The 24,601-nt window shown below is 40.5% G+C and overlaps 2 protein-coding genes and 2 long non-coding RNA genes across 6 annotated transcripts; 3 read left to right on the forward strand and 1 right to left on the reverse strand.

The window, feature by feature from the left end:
- The first annotated feature begins 6,454 nt into the window (after positions 1-6,454).
- On the forward strand, positions 6,455-7,890 carry LOC133508777 (uncharacterized). Its single transcript, XR_009797143.1, has 2 exons — positions 6,455-6,831; positions 7,543-7,890. It is a non-coding gene; the product is annotated as an uncharacterized LOC133508777 (long non-coding RNA).
- A 792-nt stretch (positions 7,891-8,682) lies between these two features.
- vma21 (vacuolar ATPase assembly factor VMA21) lies at positions 8,683-11,628 on the forward strand. The gene is made up of 3 exons (XM_061834849.1): positions 8,683-9,005; positions 9,153-9,262; positions 10,043-11,628. The coding sequence occupies exons 1-3, from the start codon at positions 8,944-8,946 to the stop codon at positions 10,180-10,182; spliced, it is 312 nt and encodes a 103-aa protein (XP_061690833.1). The 5' UTR covers positions 8,683-8,943; the 3' UTR covers positions 10,183-11,628.
- A 174-nt stretch (positions 11,629-11,802) lies between these two features.
- LOC133509162 (uncharacterized) lies at positions 11,803-13,886 on the forward strand. The gene is made up of 3 exons (XR_009797243.1): positions 11,803-11,893; positions 12,018-12,500; positions 13,691-13,886. It is a non-coding gene; the product is annotated as an uncharacterized LOC133509162 (long non-coding RNA).
- Positions 13,887-15,340: 1,454 nt separating this feature from the next.
- gja2 (gap junction protein, alpha 2) lies at positions 15,341-23,355 on the reverse strand. 3 transcript variants are annotated; one of them, XR_009797169.1, is made up of 3 exons: positions 23,008-23,355; positions 19,128-21,456; positions 15,341-16,197 (listed from the first exon to the last, which is right to left on the reverse strand). XR_009797169.1 is itself a non-coding variant. In XM_061835372.1 (2 exons), exon 2 carries the CDS (start codon positions 21,429-21,431, stop codon positions 20,367-20,369), a length of 1,065 nt encoding a protein of 354 aa, XP_061691356.1. In that variant the 5' UTR covers positions 21,432-21,476; positions 23,008-23,355; the 3' UTR covers positions 18,654-20,366. The 3 variants fall into 3 exon arrangements, 2 of the variants coding, with proteins under 2 accessions (XP_061691356.1, XP_061691355.1); XM_061835372.1 differs by lacking the exon at positions 15,341-16,197 and having other exon boundaries at positions 18,654-21,476; XM_061835371.1 differs by lacking the exon at positions 15,341-16,197 and having other exon boundaries at positions 18,655-21,456.
- Positions 23,356-24,601: the final 1,246 nt, after the last annotated feature.

Here is a 24,601-nt window from a genome sequence, read left to right on the forward strand (position 1 = left end):
TGTTTTTTTTTTTTTTTTCAAAACCCAATGGAACAAACCATCTATTGTAATTGTGATTCTTTTTCAAGTGTTTGCAGAGAAAATATGCAGCCAGTGGTTTTAGGGGATGCTATTTTCATCTGCAGTAATAACTGTAGTTTACATGTATGTGAGAGATTGTCAAGTGTTTGTTTTAAACTTGCATGAGACAAAACAGCTTGCTGTTGGAAAATAGGATCTGTGAAGTTTGTGGTTTTTTTTTTTTTTTTACTCAGATTAAACTTGTACAGTGAAACCTCTAAAGTCAACCAAGCCAAAAGTGGTAACATTTGGACTTTCACTAAACTTTTATGAAATTCTCTACCTCACAAAATCAAACAAAAAGTGGAGTTGTCTTCTTTTTGTGATTTCACTTCAGAATGAAAAAAAAGTGTGATGATACCCGTAGAACTTCATTCAGACATAGTACCCGATTTCCTAATACATTGGGAGTGATAAAATACATGCACAAATACGTTTATACCAAGCAGATCCGAATGTAAGTAACGTATAGCTCTAATGACTAATGACAAGCATGAAAATGACACATTTTACTACCCTTATCAAAAAGAGATTATTTCACAACCCACAAAGTCATTGTTGTGTTCTTCTAGGAGAGTAGAACTGGGGACTGTCATTCTGCACCATGCAGCACGTAAGACGGTATGATAAATGTGATGAAAGTAATACATGCTGTTGGCTGGATGAAGCACATGTTGTGTTTAATGATTTTCCTTCATGCTCTATATGTACATATGTCAACAGACTGTTTTCGACGTACGTCACACACCTCGGTTTAGAAAGCGATCACCAATTTGGTGGGGTGAATTCGAGTAAACAACCCATAACTAAGCAGGAATCATTTCAGAAAGGCGTATGAATGGGGGTGCACTGCTATGTTATCAGTTGCTCAAATGAAAGTTGGCGTTGTAAAGCCTCTTTCTTTCAACTTGCCAGCTGTTATCAAGAACCAGTGCAAGAAAATGGACCAGTTATCAACCAAACGGCAACTGTGGCTGTCTCGTACCAGCAGAGCCCATCTAGCAGCCAAGTCATTCCCTTATGTCCGAGTATGCTGAGAGAAATTTGTTTTTGGTAAGTATTGGATACCTTTAAGAATTTCACACCTACTTAGCAATTACTAAGTTCTTTGAAGGAGATGTATTCTTTAGGGCCAAGGGCCTACATAATACTCGTGGGTGAATGCAATGCATGTCTCCAATATCTGCATTTTCTGTTTTATTATAATAAGTTTGCAAAAACGAGTTACCGCACCGGTAGATGTTTTGTGAGTTGAGTTAAAAATGTAGATGTGGAAGTGGAGAAAGAGGTGCGGGCTCCACTTGAAACTGGTCCTGGTCGAACCTCTCTCTCTCCCTCTCGGTAACAAAAACGAAAATAATAGTATACATCGCTGACTGTAATCATGTGGTACATATTTAAATTGTATTGTGCACTACACTGACCTTAGCAGTGTGACACGGGTTGCTTACAATAGATACCGCCGCATCACGAACACAACCATTGATGAATTGGTTGTAGGCCTCCAGACCTTTGTAATAGATGATAAGCACTTGTTGAGGAAAGGAGATAGTTGACAATGTCTGGATAGGTTACCAACGCCCACAGTTGTGTTTCTCCAAGGCATATGGGTCGATATTGTCGATCAAAGCACACTTCTTGTCGTAACGGTTTCTTGAAACATCTAATGAGCACCGATAACTTTCCAAAGTCTTTTTAGCCATCATGCGCCACTTTTAACAGTCGTACGAACATTTGTGTAACTGTATGCAAAAGCCATAGAGTGAACGGCGCGTCAGTAGAGTGAACCCAGTCAACATGGCCAGGTGCCCTGAATGTAGTCACGTGGTTGAAAAAAAGTCTCTACATAAATATATCAAGCACGTTAAGACTACTCACATTTCCTTATTGAAGTACTAGGTTTTCTGCTTTTATAATTTCATGGGGGGGGGGGGTGTTGAGGACAGTAAAAAGTCTGTTTACAAGGATGTCTGAGGTGCCTCGTTGAAGAAGACATCCTCGTGTGGTAATGCTTGCACATTCATTTCCGCCTCTATGCAGCGATTTTCTAAGCTCAGTGTTGTAGTCTTTGAAAATTGTTGGATGCAATTAGCATGACGTCACCGTCTTTTTCGATTCATTACGCCTAGCCCTCGCTCCACGGTAACGATACTCCTCAGAAGCGGAGCTTTAAAGATAGCCTACCACGACCCTGAAAATCACTGCAATTGGAGGCCAGTGTCAAATCTCCCATTTATTTGAAAAAAAAAAATGCAGTACAACAGCTTAGAGATCATAATGTCTTTAGCGATTTATTTGAACTTCTTCAGTCCTGATTAGGGTTCGATCACGGCCCCGCCTGTGTGGAGTTTGTATGTTCTCCCCGTGCCTGTGTGGGTTTTCTCCGGGCACTTCGGTTTCCTCCCACATCCCCCAAAGCATGCAACATTAATTGGACACTCTAAATTGCCCCTAGGTGTGATTGTGAGTGCGATCGGGTTTTTGTCTCTATGTCCCCTGCGATTGGCTGGCAACCAGTTCAGAGTGTACACCGCCTCCCTCCCGTTGACAGCTAGGATAGGCTCCACCACTCCCCGCGACCCTCGTGAGTATAAGCGAAAAAGAAAATGGATTGATGGACAGTCCTGATTCAGAGCAGAGCACTCTACCATAATGTCTCCTTCAAAAGTGCCGAATGATCTTTTACTAGTACTGCAATGGTTCACGACACCTCAATACTATTATTACTTAAGCTCAGCACTGCCTTTGATACAGTTGGTCACAGTACACTACTAGATTGCCTCAAAACGCATATTACAGGCTCATTACTTTCTTGGTTTAGATCTTATATTTCAGACAGAACGCTTTGTATTACAATATCAGTTGGGAGACTTGCAGGATTGGTATTCGGCCCTCTTTTTGTCATAACCAGAACGCGGCGTTTGACCCAAATGCACGACTCAGGAAACGTGGCGGCAGTTCGGGGATTATCTTTATTCAGTCCTAAATCGGTAACCAGGCAGGCAGTCCACGAGAGCAGCAGTGATAATGACGTCAGGATTACAGGGTAGGTCAGGAGACAGGCAGGGGTCGGTACACTGGGAGTCGAGATCAGAGTCGAGGAAGTGTGGGAACGAGGCATCAACGGCAATGATCTGGCAAAGCCAGACCGTCCTCCGGGTCCTATAAGTACTGCAGGTAATTACCGGGGATGAGGCGCAGGTGTGCGCCTCCTGATGAATGCCGGTGTGTCAGGGGACCTGCACAGCTGGCAGGATCATGACACTTTTGTTCAATATTTATATGCTGCCAACTTGGATATATCATAAACAAGTACAAGATTAATTTTCACTGTTATGAAGGTTTCCTTTTTCCCAAAATGTGGTTTTGAGTATTTCCTTGTCTGATAGGATGGATGGACATATGGATGTTAAAAATGTTTGCTGACATCGATTCAGATGATTGATTTTTGAGTAACTGTGATTTCTTGTAGTAGTTTCCCTCCAGTAAATACTTCAGGTGGAGAAGGCTGCCATTGAGCATTTGGAAGGTTGACTGAGAAGGTAAAGTGCTGAAGACCCATGTGCTTAATATACTGTAGACTTTTTAATGGCATTCTTGATAGACTTAAAAGGTTTTTTTTTAATAAATTGCCCAAAATATATTAAAACTAAACTTCCAAAGTTCCTTCTTTGATCATTTATCCAAACCTTACATGCGGTATCATAAACCGTAGCTTTGAGGCCGAAACAAAGAATGAGTAGGGCGATATTGCCAAGAAAGGCGCGGAAGTTGGTGGGACTGACTTTGATGTGATTAAATTTGGATGCTTGGATTGATTATGAAGTGGGTCAACCGTCAGAAGACAGTCTTGAATCTGCCAAAAAAATTATTGGCCTTAAATGAACTTTGATAAGGTAGTGATCATCACGTGTCAAGACTTAAAAATAATACAGTACTGGGGGCTAATAAAGTCCATCTTAACATCCATCATACTGAGATGTTATCACAGCACCCCAGTATATTTTCTCACTCGCGCATACGATAATGTATTAATTGCAGCCAACAAAATTCCAGACAGGATACAAAATAATAAGATATAAAATACTAGGAATTTTAATTCTACTCATTCAAATTCAATTCATTGTGTTCTGCTAATTCTCATACCTCAATCGGAACTGCAGTACAATATATGTTACACCTGTTTTGTTTTGTTTTTTTTAAAGATGCTTGGCGCGGCTGAGCAAGCTCACGGCTCCGCCACTCGGCGGAAATTGCTCCCCGGCGAGCAAGCTCACAGCTCTGCCACTCGGCGGAGCTCGCTCGTCATACTCCGCGTCATTCCGCCCGAAGAACCATCCGAATATTCAACATTATTTACAGCCACAGGTTTAAATCTGTATGGAAGTGTTCCACCGTCTTCCCGATCAACTGATACTGCTATTTCTTCATCACATGAGGAAAAATCCGAGAAATCAGCGCTGAGCATAATGGTGTCCCATGTAATGGAGCATTTGAAACGGCACGTAACACGTCACATCTGCTAACGTAGGTCATGTGTCTCGCGAAAATGGCGGCGTACCTGAAAATTCAGAATTGTCAATACAAATCTTCTCAAAAAACTATTAAATGAGAGAGGATTTAACATCACATTATCAAAATAGAGTTCATATGACATGACCTATTGGATACATTGTTCTTCCAAACCATTAGATTTTTCCTTTAAACATACTGTAAATAATCTTAATGAGAAAATCTTGTAATAATGAGCATTTACGATCAAAATATTCCTTGAAGAAAACACTTTTCAAATCTTTACCCTTTAATGACTCTGGTGAAAAATATTGATTCCAAGTAGTAAAAAGACAATCTATGATAGCGCATTTCACAGCGAATTCAAAACCATGCATGGCCTACAGATCAGTTAAATATTTGATTACGACGCCGCTTACAAATTTGTCACATTGACCTTAAAGATCTGTGTCCTGTCAAGCTCGCCAATCTGAAGCGACACGCCACTTGTGGACAGATCAGAAAAAAATAACAAAACAGCTTGTCTGCCCATCCTTCCTCCTTTCCTGGCTGCTCGCGAGGGGGGAAATGCAATGGCCTAAGGCCTATGCTAACTTGATCTGAGTCCATACGAGTAGCGAGCTGGTAAAAAAATAAAAATAAAAATGACACATCCGTGTTACACAGTCCTGAATCCACCCATCCTCTCCCCTTTCCTAGCTGCTCTCAGACGAAAGGGAACGCTCAGCAGCTGTGACACTCTGAAGGTGCACAAGAGCGAACACTGAGCAAGAAAAGATCAAAAATCAATTTTCTAATAGGTCTCTCTATAACCACGTGACAGCAAATTAGCTGGTGAATTGCAAAAAGAGCTGCATATTAAGCAGGGTTGTTGTCTTGGCCTAAATAGTTGATTATCCCCCCGTCTTCCAGTTGGGACCGAGGACACGTGCTGACCCCCAACCCTGGACTGGATATGAGGGTATACCAAGGCCTGCTGGACTTTCACACTGTTAATTTCTAGCTTGCGTTTACCCTACAAACGGGAAATTATTAAATAAATCCTGTGACTTGTTGGTTAAACAGTCATTAAAAGTGTGGGGTTTATTAAGTGCTGCTGACTCTTGGAGTGAAGAAAACGAGGGTGGTCCTTTGGTCTTTGAATTTCTTTAACCATCCCCCACAGCCACGACTCTTGTCCCATTTTTACAAATATTGTTTGTGATGATTTTATTATTTTCTCCCGTAGAGTGCAAGATCTACACAATGAAGGATCTCAAGATGAGTTCATTTCTTTGTCTGTGACAAACCCTGCTAAAAAATTTCTATAGAACATTTCTAAAGAATTTGTAAAGAACTATAGAACTTTAGGACCCAATTTCTATAGAATATCTACAGAAATTCTATTTTTCTGTAGAAATGATATAAAAAATCACAGCCAAATTTCTATAGAACATGTTGTTCTGTACAAATTCTATATAATTCTATAGATTTCTCTAGAATTTCTATAGAAAATTTTTTGCAGGAAAAATACCAAAAACATTACACAAACAAGTATTTAGCTTATATATAATGGACATGCCCATTAGTGTGTCCATTTTTGTTTAGCATATGTTTACAATTGTATGATAGCGGGCGCTTCATTTTCATTTTACGTGACAGTTATTTATTGAACCACTTTCAGAACCATGAAAAAGGACATAGCCATTGTGTCCTTGCATCATTAGAGTAACAGGTTTTTGTGTTTTGTTGGTTTGATGTTTTTGTAAATGTCAAGGTACATTTTCGGAAAGGTTACCATCAAATTTCGCTCTTGTACAAAATATGAACTTTAGCAACACTCGATAATTTGCTCTTCTATGGGTATGCATGCTCGAACCAGTAGAGGGCAGAAATAAACAAAACTTGCCCAATCTGCCGGAAATCACGAAGAAGAAATGATTGCGTTCATAGCAATGGCGCAGAATTCGAATCGAGTGAAAATAGGTGATTGTCGTGTCTACTGGTGATTATGTAAAACTTGTTTCGGCGTACTCTTGACTGAAAAAAGAAAGGTGCAAAACTGAAGGAGAATGTTGGCAGCCACTCAAAATATACTCCACACGCGTAACGAAGTTGGCCTGGCAGGGCGCCTTTGATGCCGGCGTCGAGACGAGGGACCTCGAACGAAAAACGAAGCGCCGTCCAGTCCATCTGCGACATTGGAGCTTTTTGGTGATTTGCCCCAATCCACCAAAACCAGCGACACGCTGCCTCTAGGCAGGTGAAATGTGGTGCAAGGTAGGTTCTTGACTGGAAAGAAGCACATTTTGGACCCAAGTGACAAAAGACGTGTAGCTGTACTCTGCTCAAAAAAGCCAGTAGTTATTATGATAATAACTCGTCTCATACGCTCCAGGTCTCCTTTTGTCGCGCTGCCCCATATTTATAGTATTTTTTTTTTTTTGAAACACCAACATGTCCCAAATGCCTGTTAAGAAAGTGAGGAATAATAACATGACTTCATACGCAGAAATAAAGTAAAATTGGCCATCACAATTACATAAAATGTATAAGGCTAGCGCATTTTAGGGCAGCAACATAAATTCTTGGCTCCTGGGGGCATGGACACGTCACATTCGGCTTGCAACGTGTGAAATATGAAATGCGCTTGGAAACGGCTTGGCGGTTAGTGCTTCTTTTTATTCTTTTTTATTTATTTTTTTTAATGCTCCCTCACCCAAAATAGGTTTCCACACACACAACTCTCTGAGTAGTCTTACCTTGGATACTCTTATCTTTCATTGGACTGGGCTCCTCTTTTTATTTTTTGCTCACGTAGAGAATTTGTACGCAAGTCAACTGTGTGTTGTAGTCTCACTAATCTAAAGTCTCAGAGTAGTAAAGTTATTATTACAGTCATTATTTGGGTGAAAAACACCTGATAGGACAAAAATAATGCCTGTGTTATTATCTTTGTGTAATAATGTGGTTTTGCTCTGTTTATTCAAGGCAATGCTGCGCAGCCATAGCAGTTACTGGCTAAAAAGAAAACCTACTTTTGACATTGCAGTGCTGTGTAAGACCTCCCAAAAAAAAGGCAGTTTTGAAGCTGATGGAAGAATCATCAAGATACTATGTGGACATGCGGGAGATAAATACAACCATTATTAACATGAGTAGCACAATTCAGATTTTTTTTCTCCCCTGATAAGGCAATTATTAAATAATTATTCGTACGATTGCTTTTTAGCTTAGTTGTTTTTATTAGTATTGTTACAATGTACCTTTTTTGCGGTTTGTTTTTTTTTGTGCGTGTGTGTGTTGTTGTAATAAATCCCTTTTGGAGATTACCCTGAACTTCTGCCTGCCTTCCCTTCGCTTGTGTCTTCTTCATGGCTGCACACCAACAAGACAAACTCTCCAAACGTGACCGCAGTAAATCTGTTTTAGGGGGAGTTGTGCGGGTGTCCCAATTTTGTGATTACTTAATTTTTTAAAATGTCGAGAGGGAACTTCTCCCTATAAATAGGACTTTGGGAAATTTGGTGGAACGAGGTCTTAAAAACAGTTTAGTCACGATACACAACTCCAGTTCATGTGGCGATGGAGTCAAAAGTATGAAGGGGGGGGGGTGTGTCAGTAAGGGGCGCTGTTTGCTTTGTCACACACAAATGTGAATTTGTGATGTGCTTTTTTTTTTTTTTTTTTTAAATGAGGGGGTGGTAGAAAACAATTGTGGAAACAAGTTTCCAAACCTTGGGGCGGGCGGTAATTTTTTGTTCCGCGTGTGTAACGGACAGCAATAAACCCAAAAGACCGAGGATGCCGGTACATTTGAGTTAGCTGCATTCCAGTGCGGACAATGCCGTGCATTTATGACAAAAGGAAGTAGAGTAGCCTTTTCCAGGTAAAAATACAATATATTTTTAATGTATTGATAGCACACGTTCTGGCCTTGAAAATAAAGTAAGCCTAACGAAAAGCGCTTGAGAAATTATCAAGTTGCGACTTAATTTCAATGTTCATTCATCGCTTTTGAAGAGAACGTCCACCTTCCCAACATGGCCGCCACTTAGGCACGTTGTTTATCGGGGCTGCAACGCGTCTTTGGTTATCTATGAATATTCGTATTGCAGTGAAACGTTATCAACAATTGCGATTGTTATTTTTACAATGCATTTCGTGACTTTTTGTATTCAGGAAAATAATGGACGATGGTCAGTCGTGTTCTTTTGATCGGGAGGACCCAGTTCTCGCGATACTATCTGAGATCTTAAACGTTAATCTGTCGGGCTCGTGACTCGATGCGGAAGTGCGGACACAAAATAGCAGGCATATTCGTGCCGATAATTGCAGCTGTTTCCTCCCTTTTTGTTTTAAAAAAAAATTAATTTGCACATTCATTCTGCAATGGACGGTTCCATCGGCGCGTCAGCAGGCACCGCTGACGGACCCCCGCCTCATTTTAGAACGTAAGAAAAGCCCGCTTCTTACTCTTGTGTCCAATAGCACGGTAGTTGTGTGCAGCTGCAATCTGTTTTTTTGTTTTTAGCATGACAAAATGTCTTTATGTAAAAAATGTTCCAGTGATATTAATACTTGTGTACGTTTCCACCCAGGAATGAAGGCTCGTTGGTTTCAGCCCTCAAGACACTGTTGTTCTTCACTATCTTAATGGTCACGCTACCGATTGGGTTGTATTTCGCTTCAAAGGCTTACATCTTTGAAGGTGCGATTTGTTTCTCTTCTGTCGTTTTTTTTTTTCTTTCTATGACCCAGTGCAATATTTAAACAAACACACGGAGGGACATTCATTAACACCAGATTTTAATGCTGTGTGACATGGTGTCTAACGAGCTTGAATCAGATCTCTAGCCCGGGAAACATTAAATGCATATTATATGACAATAAATTGTGCAATACACCGTATATGACATGGCAAATAGTTGCTATAAAATTGCTTGACACTTCTGAAATAGTAAAATCTTTATCAGTTATCAATTCAACATTTCCAACCAAACTGTTTGCCTTTACAAAGATATTTTTTAAGTATCGTAACATGCATAGCATTTACTTATTGTCATTGTTGGTTGCAATGATGCAGCGCTTAACATTCTTTCCAACCACAGCAATACATTTGGAAAGCCAAGTATTCTTCTACCTCTCTTAATCTTATGAAATGACAAAAATGAAATGATTTTGTCAAAAAAATGATAATTATTGTATCTACCTTTTAAGGGGCATTGGTTCACAAACTTTTTACACCAAGTGTCACCTCAAAAAATAGTTTCTTCAAGCTCCACCATTATGGCAAACGGTAAAATACAGTAGTAGTGTGGTAGGTCCAAGGGTTCATCATCTTTTATTCCAAAACTATTGTACGTTTTGTATTTTCATCACCCCCCTTTAAATTGTAAAATCCCCAAAGGTTTATTTATCTGTCGGTCGGTCTAATTTTTTTCCACTTCATCAGTGAATCATATCAAAACGTATTTTCCATCCCTGTCAGGTTCAATGAAGATGTCGAGCTCAGACAGCTACTTCTACGCCGCCATCGTGGCCGTGCTGGCAGTGCACGTGGTCTTGGCCTTGTTCGTTTATGTGGCCTGGAATGAAGGCACGCCCAAAGGGAAAGGCAAATATGATTAAAGCGTGTCCCGCTGTAGGATCTACAGAAATGCACAGTCCTTTGGAAGGGATCCTCATAACTGGCAGCAGCACCACCGCCACTATCCTGACTCAAGTGCTGCCAAACAGCCACACGAAACAGTTCAGGGATCTGATGTGTGTCGGGCTCGAAGTTAGTTATAGGGAGTCTGCCGGGTGGGATGTTATCCACAACCCCTTTTGACTTCCTTTTAAAGAGACATTCTGTTCATTTGTACAAAAGTTTTACAAGTCCCTGTCATGTAACAACACATCTCCTGGATTGCTTTATTTGTGCACATCATTGAAGTTTTTGGTTCTGAATCGCCACTGTCATTTGACCCACAGAATTACAATGCCGGGGGTTTGTCAATCATTCAAGTCTTCTTTTCTTTTCGACCTGTCCCAGTAGGGGTCTCCAGAGCGTGATATCTTTTTCCATCCAAGAGTGTATCCTGCATCTTCCTCTCTTAACACCCACAATCATCACAATATCATTTGCGAACATCATAGTCTAAGCAGATTCCAGTCTAACTTCATCTGTCAACCTATCCATTAGTATCACAAACAGGAAGGGGCTCAGCGCGGATCCCTGATGCAGTCCCACCTCCACCTTAAATTCTTCTGGCACACCTACGGCACATCTCACCGATGTTCTGCTGCCCTCATACATGCCCTGTACGCCGCCACACCAGACTTGTGTATGCAGTACCATAGTTCCTCTCTTTGTACCCTGTCATAGGCTTTCTCTAGGTCTACAAAGACACAATGTAGCTCCTTCTGACCATCACTGTTCTAGAAATGAGGTTTCAATCCTTCATCGAGTAGAAAGGAAAAAAACAAGAAATTGCAGATTTCATTAAATGTCTTTTTTTTTTTTTTTTTTTTTTAGCTTTCTGTCTTTGTTCTGTGGTAGAAAGGTGCCGTGACGCTTCGATCTTCAAATTGTATAGCGTTTTCTCTTGTACACCTGATATTTGGTGACCTCCAATACATTTCTGAAGTAAAATGTTCTGTTTCATCATTTTTTGTAACCTGAATAATCTTTATGTTAAAGGATAAATCAAGGCCTACTATAGTAATCTGCCTGTTTGCAGTTCGCTGCCCATAAATGAACCTTTTTGTTTTCATTCTGTGAAACCCATCCCTATCTATTTGCTGGGGAGGAAAAATCAACTATTTGCAGTAGTTTTCTGAAATGGGCAAAGATGTTGCTAAAACCCTGTCGAAATTGGAAAGTAGCTCAGTTTGAAGTACTGTGCTTGAAGTTCAAGTGATGGATCTCAACAGAGATGCAAGGTTAGAATTGGTTAAGATGCAACAATAAAATGTGCACGCAAGTGTGCATGTTTAATCTCAATTATGTTCATGTACATGTGTAACTAACAGGATTTCAAACCTCGAGAAGCGCTGATGGAAAACGGCGACTATGAATAATTATGATGATTTTACTTGTTTTAGTCTATTAAGCGTGACACCAAATAAATTGAATTTGATTCAGATTCTGATAAAAAAAAAATATGGTCCAATAATCAATTAGCTCAAAGCAGAAGAGCTTTGAAGTACGTTCCAGTCCAAAGAGGCCGATTGATATATTTATTTATTTATTTTTACAGGGACATCCTGCTCTTTCGTGGTGGCAGTAAACAGGACTTTCTGCCCATGCAGAGACTGCAGAAAAGCGAGCATAACAACTCGGACCAAAAGTCACGCAGTAATGACCATTTTCTGCTTCACGGAGCATATCTGCAGCTGCTTCGTTCTTTATTTTATTTTTTATTTCCCCTACTCTGCAACTTTATTTCTTTTTTTTGCTGTGCGGCGGGGTTGTGATGCAGAGGGGTGCCTTTGCGTGGAAGTGATAGTGATGAGGCGACAGGCCTGGAGGCAATCAGACCCTTTCAGTCAGCGCACATCACGAGGTCCATTTGTCCTCTTGGCTGCTTCTTCAAAGCATCGAGCCAACCTACTGCAATTGTAAGCTGCGCTTCTGGCTGTTTATCATTTATCACACATTAGCAGGTTGGACGTGTACTGTCCGTGTAATGAAAAGCAGGCCCGAAGTCGGAACAAAACTTTTTCTCAAGATGAGGATTTAAATAAACCCTTCCGTGTTTTTGTTGGTGCTTTGAATCCACTTTTGTGTGTGTGTGTGTGTGTGTGCGTGTGTTATGGATGAACAGATGAAGAAGCCACTTTGGAATTCATCAACGATATCTGTCTCCTCTGTGCACCCTTGGAAAATGGAAGTTTCTTCGTTGGCCAGAAGATGGCGCAGCAGCAGCATCTCGCCGAGGGAGGCCTAAACGGATGAAGCTAAAGTAGGCTACTCATACTCTCTACTTTAATACAAGTACAGATACTTGTGTAAAAAAAAAATAAAAAAGAGACTAGTAAAAGGATTAAAAGAAAAGAAAAGTGAAGAAGTGAAATGTACCATACAATAGCAATTTCGTCAAGTTGGTGCAACGGGGGTAAAAAAAATATGTCAGCACAAAAGTAATTTCCATCTTGAAAATGTGGTCTATGGAAGCTGGTCCCATAAATTTACCAACAAGAAGTAACAAAAATATAATGATACTGTTAGTTAGTTAGTTAGTTAGTTAGTTAGTTAGTTAGTTAGACTGACATAACAGAATGCATATTCCCCAAATAGTAATCTTAAAGCCGACAGCTTCAAGCAAATGTCTTAAATAAACTATACGGAATCATTATCTTCTTTCTCAGAATTTCTTTTTCAGTTATCAACATCTCGAGCAGTACATCAATTAAATTATTAACTGTTTGACTTAACTGCTCTCTGTTGACATCTTTTTTTTTTTTTTAACGTCCCACGTCCCATTTTCATCTGTGGAGGTTGAAAAAATTGACAAAGTTAGGAATAGTAATTAGACAGATCCTTTCTTCAAAAGTGGTGAATGAAAGTAAAAACTCAGCAAAACAACTGCTCAAATCATGATACTGTAGTTTTTTAAAATTCACTGTAATTACCAATTGATTAGCACACAGCTAGCATGTCTACGTTCTTTTCTTCACCTCTTTTTGATGTAAAAGTGTTACATAGTGCCCCGAGTGTTCCAACTGAGATACCACAGTCGGAAAAAATTGTATCTTTATAACAAGATGACAAACCAGCAGTGAATTCACACAGCGACTCACCTGACTTAACACCCTCAATTAAATATCAACAATAAGATGTTATTCCCCATGAAATTCTCTCCAGGTGTTTCCTTGAATTAGAAAAGAGCCCCATGGGCACATTTTTAGTTCTCCCAACACAGACGTTTAATCCCCATTAAACATTTCTCACTTGTGTTTAAGGGCATTATTAGCACAGAGGGGGTCTGAAAAGGAAACCGACCCCTCCGTGTTCATGCCCACATTTAAATATGCAAATAATATCTAAAAGAATCTTGCACCTGAGACCCCGAGCTTCACTTGATCATGAAAAAATATATACGTATATAACAATGTGGAAGGTAATAAAGATTTTTTTTTTTTTAATGTAAAGTTCCTCAATGAAGTGGAGGCGCGCAAGGAAATCGTCTTTTGGCACGCTGTCCTCCGGCGTTGACAACAAGCTAAAGAGGAGTTAATGGGCCAGCACATGTGCGGCTGTCAATGCCGTGGTGTTGGAACTAAAAAAGAAGGTAGAAGTGAAGTGGAGGACAGCTGCCCACCGCCAATGTGTGCCCAGGACAGGTGGAAGGAACCCCCCCCCCCCAGTCCCATTTGAGGAGAGAGTTGCTGCGACACGGCTGACGCTGCACTCCCAGGGGTCATGGGAGCACATGTGGCTGACCCACAAGGTAAATACCATGTATTTTTATAACTCACAACAAATGTGGGCAAACAGTAACCTCCAGTGAGCCCTCTGAGAGTGTAAATGCATTGATTGTTCATCAGCGCAAATTTTTCATGTGCAGATTTATGACAATTATTTCGCAGCATCCCCTTGAATGGGGAAATCCAGTGCTTGGCATGAACAATGTATCCAATAGGTCGTGTAATATGTACTCTATTTTGACAATGTGATGCTAAATCCTCTCTCATTTAATAGTGTTTTGAGAAGATTTTTATCGACAATTACGAATTTTCAGGGGCGCTGCCATTTTTGCTAGTCACATGACTTACGTACACGGATGTGACATATAAGGTGCCGCACCACGGCCATCTCACCATTGATACGGCTGAAATTCATCGTGAAAAAGAACATACGGCACGTTTTTGTGAGTATGCACCTTTTGTGCATGAGTTTGTGCATTTGTCACCACCCAACCAGAGAGTATATACCTATACACAAACAACTATATTGTTATATATATACTTAATAATAACATAATTTAGCGTTGTGGGAGGGAGCTGCAGGTGTACGTACGTATGCATGTACTGTCCTTTATAAACGTCACATAAAAAGTCCAGAGCCAAGATTTGATCCACAAACCTCAGCACTGCGAAGCAGATGTGCTAACCACAGCGTAATCAAGCGGCCCCAACACTTCAACTATAATAATAAACATATTGTTCAATTCACCCCTTGTGGTGTAACAGTTGTCTCTCAGTATCATTGTGAGGGCACAAAAGAAGATGGACTTGTGATACGAGCGCCGTGAAGAAAGAAAAGAAAAGGTAGTGACCCCAGCTCAACTCACTTCACAATTAGCTGCACGTTAGCAAATAGTGAACAATTTTTCAAGAGGCATCATAACCCATATGTGTTGTTTCCATTCGCAATATATTATGAAAGGTAAAAAAAAAGAGACTTTACTAGTCCTGACCGTAATGTACATTTATCAAGCCATAAATTATAGATCATGCTCCCACATCATGCTTTTTTTTTCTTCGTGGCTTGACATTTGCATATTTTGAGAAATGTGTTTCTTATTGAACAAACGCTTGGTGAAAAATGAAAAAAAAAACGTGCATACACCAAGACATCTTAACTTTAATGATCTGTTGTTTGTTTTTAATACATTTGTATTACAAAGAACACACATTTCCTCTTCCCTTTACATTAAGCGTTAACAGGAATACTATTATCACACCAGGCAGGAGGCTTCGTCGTCATGAACATGCTATGTTGTTAACTCATTTACAAGTTGTTGCTGTTTTTTTTTTAAATACCAGCGGCACCAACGTGATTTCCTGGATGAGCTCAATACGTGCATGTGTGAGTAGACACGCACACACATACACACAACAATAAGTTTGCAGTTGACTTGTGTAACAATACAAAAAAAAAGGAAACTGTCAGCAGTCCAGTGGTCTTGGTTGTCACAAAAAAATAACATTATTAAATTACATTATATGAAATACGTAGCTTTTTGTGACACAGTATCTGAAAGGGAGAGGAAACATGTTGATAACCATAGAATAAAAAATGGAAATTGTTGACACATAGAAAAGCAGTATACATGTTTTTTTTTTTTTCCCGGCAGCTTAGCACAATTTTGCAGGCGTGGCCGAAATAACCGAGGACAAGAATGGAATGTACACCAGAAAATGAGTTCTTTATGCGAAGAGACATAGACTAAGTACCTCTTTAGCACAAGTAATAATCGCTCTCTATAAGCTCCTCATTACTTTAAAGGGTGATTTGATTGTTTTCACTTTTCACTAATGACAGTTTACTTTTGTGTAAAATGTTAACATCTCTTGGAAATCGTTCCAGTGTGAGCCTGGAACAGATTCTTTCCACTTCCATTATCTCCAAAATGAGAGAATATATATTGGTAAATGTCACATCCTTCTTGTCAGACTATTTGCAAATAAGGCTAATTATTTCAGCCACAATTTAATATGGCTACATATGTATATATTTTTAAAACATCCTAACAGATTTTCCGAATGAACTAGAGCGCACACATCATGAGGGGAAACAGTCGCCATGTTTTTCATTGCTCTTATAACACACACATACAGTATAAAACCACGTCTCTTGTCGTAGACTAACCTGTGAGAGGTATCGCAGCGCCGCAGGGTGTCCACGCTGACACGAGACGCCAGGAAGAAGAATTACTGGAAGAAATTGAATACGCGGAGCCAGTTATTAGCTCATCCAAGAATTACATTGAAGTTGCCAATTCTCTTAGGTCCTTTTCTTGTGCTAAAAGATTTCTCGAAGTGTGGGTCGTGTATCACATTTGGTAGATAGGCTACATCTAGTGGAAAGTGAAAGAATCACAAAATTAAATGTTCAAAATGGGCACAACGTTACAGTGAGTTCTTTTTTTTTTTTTTAAATTCAGTACAGTGCATTTGTTTAGTACTCTGGTGTTGTAGTCAATTTAAGTACAAGACACTGGCATATGTTATGTCAAGATGGCAGCTGCAATTTTTTCTCAAGTTTTATGTAATTTATGTGCAGTGTTAAGATTGTACAATATCATGATCCAATAATATAAAATACCGTATACTTTGTCAGAATGAAACTTCTGGCTGGTGTTACTCGGCATTTTTTGAAGTGGTATTTGGTTAGAAAAAAATGTTTGGGAACCACTGACTTAGAGGACACCTTATACAACACAACCAGTTACTCCTTTACTGTATTTACTACACACCTTTTAAAAGCGAAGAGCTTCATTTTTTTCCCCCTCCTCATTATCATTTTGTCACAATCACAGAGATTGTGGCTCGGCCCAACTTTGCATTGACCGCACACATACTGTACTGTGTTCATTTGCAAAATTTAACACTGAACGTATTAAACACTGATGATTTTAAATTGTGATTGAAGAAAAATCACTCATTACACACCCCACTCAACAGGAAAATCTCAGATTAAGCCTTTGCTGACTTTGATTCAAAAACGGACCGGATATGCTTCAATCCCGCCTTCACTTTTTAAGTAGATCATGATTCATTGGCTCCCATGACATGGAATGCTAAGTGGCAATTTCAAGAAAGATTTGTTTGTTTCTTTTTAAAGACCAGCGTCGTTAAGTCCTTTACAGCGATAAAATAACACAAACAAAAGGCTTTTGACATGGTGATAAAATGAGAAATAGTAACAAAAATGGAAACTCCTGAGATGAATGCAATCTCTACTCAGGACCGCTTTAGAATTAGTGCCGGGTCTTTCACAACATCACACTTGTCAACTCTGTTGTTTTTTTTAATCAAAGGTCATAGAGTGAAAAAAATAAATATTTGAACACCCTGCTATATTGCAAGTTCTCCCACTTAGAAATCATGGAGGGGTCTGAAATTTTCATCGTAGGTCCATGTCCACTGAGAGAGTGATAATCTAAAAAGAAAAATATAGAAATCACAAGCTAAACATAATGACCAATCTCAATTGGAGTGGAGCCCCATGCAAGATATCACATTGTGGGGTCTCAATGATCCTTAGAAAGATGAGTAATCATCCCAAGACTATGCGACAGGACTTGGTCAATGACCAGAAAAGAGCTGGGACCACCGTTTCAAGGTAACTGTTGGTAATACTTTAAGACGTCATGGTTTAAAATCATGCATGGCACGAAAGATACCCCTGCTTAAACCAGCACATGTCAAGGCCTGTCTTAAGTTTGCCATTGACCATTTGGATGATACAGAGGAGTCATGGGAGAAGGTTTTGTGGTCAGATGAGACCTAAATGGAACTTTTTGTTTATAATTCCAGTAACCGTGTTTGGAGTAAGACAAATGATGAGTTCCATCCCAAGAACACCATCCCTACTGTGAAGCATGGGGGTGGTAACATCATGCTTTGAGGATATTTTTCTGCACATGGGACAGGACGACTGCTCTGTATTGAGGAGAGGATCTCCGTGGCCATGTATATTGACATTTTGGGGAACAACCTCTTTCCCTCAGTCAGAGCATTGAAGATGGGTCATGGCTGGGTCTTTCAACATGAAAAACACCTGAAGCACACAGCCATGAAAACCAAGGACTGGCGCCATAAGAAGCATATCAATGTCTGGCGTGGCCTAGCCAGTCTCCAGACCTAAACACAATAGAAAATCTTTGGAGGCAGGGAGGCAGCTGAAAGTCCATGTTTCTCAGCGACAGCCCAGAAACCTGTCAGCTCTAGAGAAGATCTGTGTGGAGGAGTGGGCCAAAATCACTCCTGCAGTGTGTGCAACCCTGGTGAACAACTACACGAAACGTTTGACCGCTGTAATTGCAAACAACACTGTACCAAATATTAACACTGGTTTTCTCATGTGTTCAAATACTTATTTGCAGCTGTATCACACACATAAATCGTTAAAAAAATCATACAGTGTGATTTCTGGATTTTTCTTTTTAGATTCTCTCTCTCACCACATGGACCTATGATGAAAATTTCAGACCCCTCCATGATTTCCAAGTGGGAGAATTTGCAATATTGCAGGGTGTTCAAATATTTATTTTCCTTACTGTAAATATGTCCCTCCTGCAGGTTTAGAAAAGGGATTTCTTTAATGTAGTATAACGATTAGCAAAAGTTCAGTTGAAGAACCCAAGCAGACCTCTACTTGTTTTGATTTTTTTTTTTTTTTTGTTCAGTGGAAAAGATCAAAAGCTGTTCACTAATCAGTTAAAAAGCATGTAAAGTGAATTTAGATTGATTTCTAAATTTATTGTTTGCAGATAATTGCTGAAAAAAAAAGTAATAAAAAAAGGCTTGACATCCAGCATGTGGCTTCAAACTGGTGTGAGGGCTTTGGAGTGCGTGCCTTGGTGTCGGGGCATTAAAGAAATTTCCCGCAGGATAAATTCCAGATGTCATTAAAGGCTCTTTTTCAATACTGATTAAAATTTGGGATGGTTTTTAGCATCACACTTCTTTTTGGTGTGTCAAATTTAGAAGACAAACATCTTCACTTTCAAGGTACTTTAAATACACACAATTAAAATAAAATTTAAAAAAAACTTGGGAAAACCAATTACAAATACAAAGAACCAAAGTTAAAAAAAAAAAATCAGATTTTACAAAACCACCATACAGGACCCACATACCTGCGAAACGTCAGCTCAGTAAGCATATAAAGGATGAACTATTACGATGTTTTCTGCAATTGGCTGGTGACCAGTTCTGGGTGTACACCACCTCTCGCCCGAAAAGAGGTGCAAAACTCTCCAGCTCACCCGTGACCCTAGTGAGGATAACTGGTACAGAAAATGCATTGATGTTTTTTTTTTTTTTTTTTTTTTTTTTCGGTGACAGCACCACTGCAGGGTACCAGTGACGGCAAAGAGGAGAAACATGATGATAACCATAGAAGCAAATATGGAACTTATTACAACATTGGAAAGAATCTGGCTGCTCAGTACAATATGAGCAACAAAATTCAAATATATCAATAACACGTGTGGATAAGCAGTACAGAAAATGGATGGCTGAATGGATGGATAGATACACAAACTAATTTTACCAAAGGGCATTTTGAATTCCAGAAATGCTTTTCAAAAGGTGGCAGTATTCTGCAAATACTAAAGTTCACTTTTACTTAAATGAGTTTAAATTTACTATTTATTTGAGCTAGCTTCGTTAAGGAAGGTCAAATCAATCAGTTTTAATAGTTAAAACAACAACAACCAAAAAATGTTGGGGTAATTAATAATCCGCGGCACAGTGTCTCAGCTGGAAGGTGTTGCCCTCAGAGTTCTGAGGTCCCGGGATCAATCCTGGACCCGCCTGTGTGGAGTTTGCATGTTGTCCCCGTGCCTGTGTGGGTTTTCTCCATTCACTCTCCCACATCCCAAAAACATGCAACATTAATTGGACACTCTAAATTGTCCCTAGGTGTGATTGTGAGTGCGGCTGTTTGTCTCTGTGTGCCCTGCGATTGGCTGGCAACCGGTTCAGGGTATACCCCGCCTCCTGCCCTTTGACAGCTAGGATAGGCTCAAGCACTCCCGCGACCCGCGTGAGTATAAGTGGCAAAGAAAATTGACGGATGGATAATTAATTCCAATGGAAAAGTTATTTTGAAGTTAGAACAACACCAAATGCCAGTTTTCCGGAATGAAGTGTGTGCAACTTTCGCAGGTTCCACTGTACTGTATTTCCTCAACAAATGGACCTTGTGTCATTTCCTACATCTACTATCAGTCCACATTTCACAAAACCAATTCCGAGGACCTTGAGAGTCTTATTTGGAATGAGTCAAACCACTTACAATGAATACATTTGTTTGCTAATGACATTGAGTCCCTTCGTTCCAGTTTAAGACCACCCCGAGAGAGCAACATGTCTCATATCTTCAGATCATCTATTCTAGTCTTGTTGTTGCCGTGCTTGGCACTGCGGCCTTGCCTGCTGTGCGTGGGTGACCCCGGGGCAGATCCCTCACGCTTTTTCCCTTTCAGGTCACATTCCTCTGGCTTGCCACTGCTCCTTTCCACCGCCAAGTTGTTCTTGTTCTGTTTGTAGGCCGCTTTGCTGTTACAAGGGTGAAAGGAGGAGCTGGCGCCCTCGGACAGTGGTGAGAGGTTGTAGCTGGGGGGACGATGCTCTTGGAAGTAGTCTTCATACGCAGGCCCGAACGGTACTTCGGTGTCACTGTGTCCCTTGGACAGGGTCTCAGGTGACCGGTTCCTTCTCCTGAAGGTAATCCCCTGGCGGCACTTGGTGAAACCCAGGTGATAGATCTCAATCAGGTTGAGGAAGAGGGAAACGCTGGCCACACCCAGCATGAATATGATAAAGATGGTTTTCTCAGTGGGACGGGAGATGTAGCAGTTGACCGCATTGGGACAAGGCGGCCTGTCGCAGGTGTACATGGGTTTCAGCTCAAATCCGTACAACAGGTACTGGGCCACAATGAAGCCCACCTCAAAGAGGGTCTTAAAAATGACATTAAAGACATAGGTGCGCAAGAGCTCCCCCTGCAGGCGCACATGTCCTTTCTCGTCTCTCATTAGGGCCTTTTTGTGCTTGTGGCCATCCACAACGAGGCCCAGCTTGTCGGGGGGATGTGCTTGAGTCTTCTCTTTCTCCTTTTGCTTCTCCTCCATACGCACCAGATGCAGGATGTGGCCCAGGTAGATCAGCGTAGGTGTGGACACAAAGATGATCTGCAGCACCCAGAAACGAACGTGGGAGATGGGGAAAGTGATGTCATAGCAGACGTTCTCGCAACCGGGCTGCTTGGTATCGCAGGTGAAGCCCGACTGCTCGTCGCCCCACACCTTCTCTGTGGCGGCGCTCAGGATCAGAATGCGGAAAATGAACAGTACCGTGAGCCACACCTTGCCCACCACGGTGGAGTGCTCCTGGGCATTTTCCAAGAGCTTTCCGAGAAGGTTCCAGTCCCCCATGATCTATGTGAGCACGCAGCTGGGACTGGAAGCATCGGGAAAAGGCTGTTTAGTACAAAACTCTTGACACACTTTTGAATCTTTTACATTATCTGTGTTTTAAAAAGAAACCAAAATTCCTCACGACTGTAGAGTCTTAAAACTATGAGGTAACATGGAGAAAAAAGCAATAATTATCATCATAATAACAACCATAATATTAATCAGACATTATTTTCTTGAAGTATAGTGCTTTTAAATGATGCATCAGTAACATGCTACTACTATTACGTCTGACAGTGCAATACTCCTGCCCCATAGTTCAGAATAAAAAAAACTGTTATAAACCAGATTTAGGACAACTTTGTATTGTTTATTCCAAACACGACATCAATTCCTCTGATTCAGGTTTTATTGTGCTTGGATGTTAGCAATTTATTAGTGAAATATTAAGTAGACTGACAAAAAGACCTTTAAATTGAATGTTAAGTCATCATTGTTCAAAATTCAGGGCACGAGCCTCTGTTTATCTGAAATACTAAGTGAAAATATTGTCGCATGTAGACAAAAACATCTGGCCATAGTTCCAAAAGTTGACTGATTGAGCAAAACCAATGCGATATTTGGATTCAGCACATCAAATTTGTCCGAAATCAGCTACAAAAATGTTAGACATAAAATAAGTGTTTTATTATAACTAAAACTATATGTTCAACAGTATGAGTTTCAGTGGTATTGCTATCACCAACAGCAAAAAAAAAAAAAAAATATATATTACTACTACGACTAATAATAATAGTTAGAGAAGATTTCGGTTGTGTAAGTAAGGCACTTACAAGCTACGGATAGATTCAGCGCAAGTAAAGTGCATCAAGGCATGGTTCAACGGGTTTAGTGCGTAACAACTTGCACAAAGCCCTGAACTTAACCCTGCTTCTCTGGATGGATGAACAAAAAACAACCCTGACCCCCTCCGGCATTGAAGTAATTCCTCCCAGAAGAGTAGACGTTGATAGAACTGTGAAAGTGGGATCATCTCCATATTTTCCTCCATTTCAAACTGATGTTAGTATAATGGCGAGGTGTCCAAATCCTTTTGTCCATATAGTGTGCGTATATTACATTACTGAAACAACACAATTTAACAATTACAATAACTATCCTCCTCCCTCCTCTAAAATGCCTTACCAAGTTCAGCAGACCTTACAGCAAATGAGTCTCAAGACTCAGGCTGCTAAAGCGAGTGAACAACTTGACGACTACCGGTCTTGTCCACGTAGACCCCCAACAGGATTATATTTACTTTAAGAGGCTATATATACTTGGCATGTGGGGACAAGGAGAGGCAGCTAGCTTCCCAGTCGTGATCCTGCAAGTTGTGGCCCTCGTGGCCCCAGCAGTGGCAACGTGATCATTGAGTGAAAGGATATACCAGCTAGAGGAGGATGAAGTTCATATTGGTACTACTGAAATAATGTTCATATTGGGGCAAGAATGGGTGGCCCATTCAGAGCGGGTTTCTAACTTAAAATTAATTCTCAAAAGAAATGGCATTAAGCCCTTAATGCGTATACATTCAATTTAGCAATACACCCACCTCGTCACCTTCCACATCCCTCGTATTGAACTCCTACGAGTCTTCGGGGGTCCATGAGGCCGAACGCCGCCTTGACGGGCCTCGGAACAAGCGTGATATTCGTACCGTTCCAGTAACGCCCTTGAAAAGTGACTCAGATCAGCCACGGCGTCACAGGTCCACACCTAACAGCTCAGGCAGGCAAGATCCAGGACGACCCCCAAAATGAGCTTCTTCCACTGGCCACAACACACTACTGGACAAACTCTCAGCCATGTCCGGCCTGCGCCTCCTCCTGTGGTTAAATTTGGCCCCAGTGCACTTGGATGTAAACTATTACAGCCCGTCCACTTGGTTGTCTGCGTGACTGACGGGGCAGCCGGCCAATGACGCGCTCTACTGTGTTTCCTTCAGGCCACAAGTGGTCCTGGTGGCTAAATATAGTGCAGGGGTCTCTCCTATCACGGAGGGCATGATTTGGAGATGAGTAGGCCTTTGCATCTTCACAGTGGAATGAAAGCCGCAGGAGAAATGATTACACCAATAAAGCAAACTTAGTCCATGATAAGTAATGTGGAGGTTTAAATGCTTGCTGAAATTAACTGGAAGTCAGCTTTCGTAGCTATGATAAATGCATGCAAATAATACACTGGGATTTTAAAGTACAGTGGAGCCATGACATGGAATGCTCCCTATTATAGTGCAATTTAGCGGTCAACCAATATTTTGTGGCCTCATAAGTCAGTCTACAAAGTTGGAGTTCAACGCGTCGTCGTCGTATAAAGTCACGCAAGACATTAGGCAAACGTTGTGTGACATATCTTTATTATTTCCAGTAGTAGCCATAAATTGCCTCTGACAGTGCAAACAACTTCCTGTTCTCCTCCTTTCAGGATCTGTCCAGAGCCATTAAAAGATGAGTAGTTTTAACTGAGCTTGATTTAATTCATCTTCACTCACTTCTCAATGCATTACAATGCAAACACGTTGTAAATCAAATAACAGAAACCATTCATAGAAAGGCACAATATATAACACTGTACACCCATGCCACATGCCATAGATCTGAAGGAGTTAAGAAACAATATTTGACAAAAATTAACCCGTACTCACCAGAGAAGCTGATTATTAAATGGTTTCTGTGGAAATCGCTCATAGAATTTGGCTATTAGAAGTTTTGCTCTGGCCAAACAGTGGCTTGAGAAATATTAATAACAGCCTGCAATCTGAATGGTTAAATTGCTACATGGTTTAAATTCCATAGTGAGGAGGAACGGTTCAGAAATGGATGGATGAGTGGATGGCTAGATAGGCCAGTGCTATTGATTCTGAAGGTCCTCCGCAGTTTAGATTTACATGGAGGCTCAAATCCTACATCCACATCTCACACACTACTCCAAACAGTGGAGACAAGTGAAACACTACATTATGAATAGACTAGACGGATGGGAAAATAAAAATAAAACGTCATAGAATATACAGTAGAATTTAGGTTGTAAATGTAGGTCAATGCTACTGCCGGTGTCTCAGACAAACAATTGTTAATTAGTCTTCAAACAGTATGCGTAGGACAGTGAACATGAGATATAATATAGGTTTTTATGATGATGTTAAT

The sequence above is a fragment of the Syngnathoides biaculeatus genome, chromosome 11, assembly GCF_019802595.1.
Source record: "Syngnathoides biaculeatus isolate LvHL_M chromosome 11, ASM1980259v1, whole genome shotgun sequence".
Lineage (NCBI taxonomy): Eukaryota > Metazoa > Chordata > Actinopteri > Syngnathiformes > Syngnathidae > Syngnathoides > Syngnathoides biaculeatus.

Excerpts from the sequence above, each read along its gene's own strand:
- vma21 (XM_061834849.1), top strand. The coding sequence starts at position 8,944 with ATGGACGGTTCCATCGGCGCGTCAGCAGGCACCGCTGACGGACCCCCG. Across the intron at positions 9,006-9,152 it reads CCCCCGCCTCATTTTAGAAC|GAATGAAGGCTCGTTGGTTT; the intron begins GTAAGAAAAGCC and ends GTTTCCACCCAG. Across the intron at positions 9,263-10,042 it reads AAAGGCTTACATCTTTGAAG|GTTCAATGAAGATGTCGAGC; the intron begins GTGCGATTTGTT and ends CATCCCTGTCAG.
- gja2 (XM_061835372.1), bottom strand. The coding sequence starts at position 21,431 with ATGGGGGACTGGAACCTTCTCGGAAAGCTCTTGGAAAATGCCCAGGAG.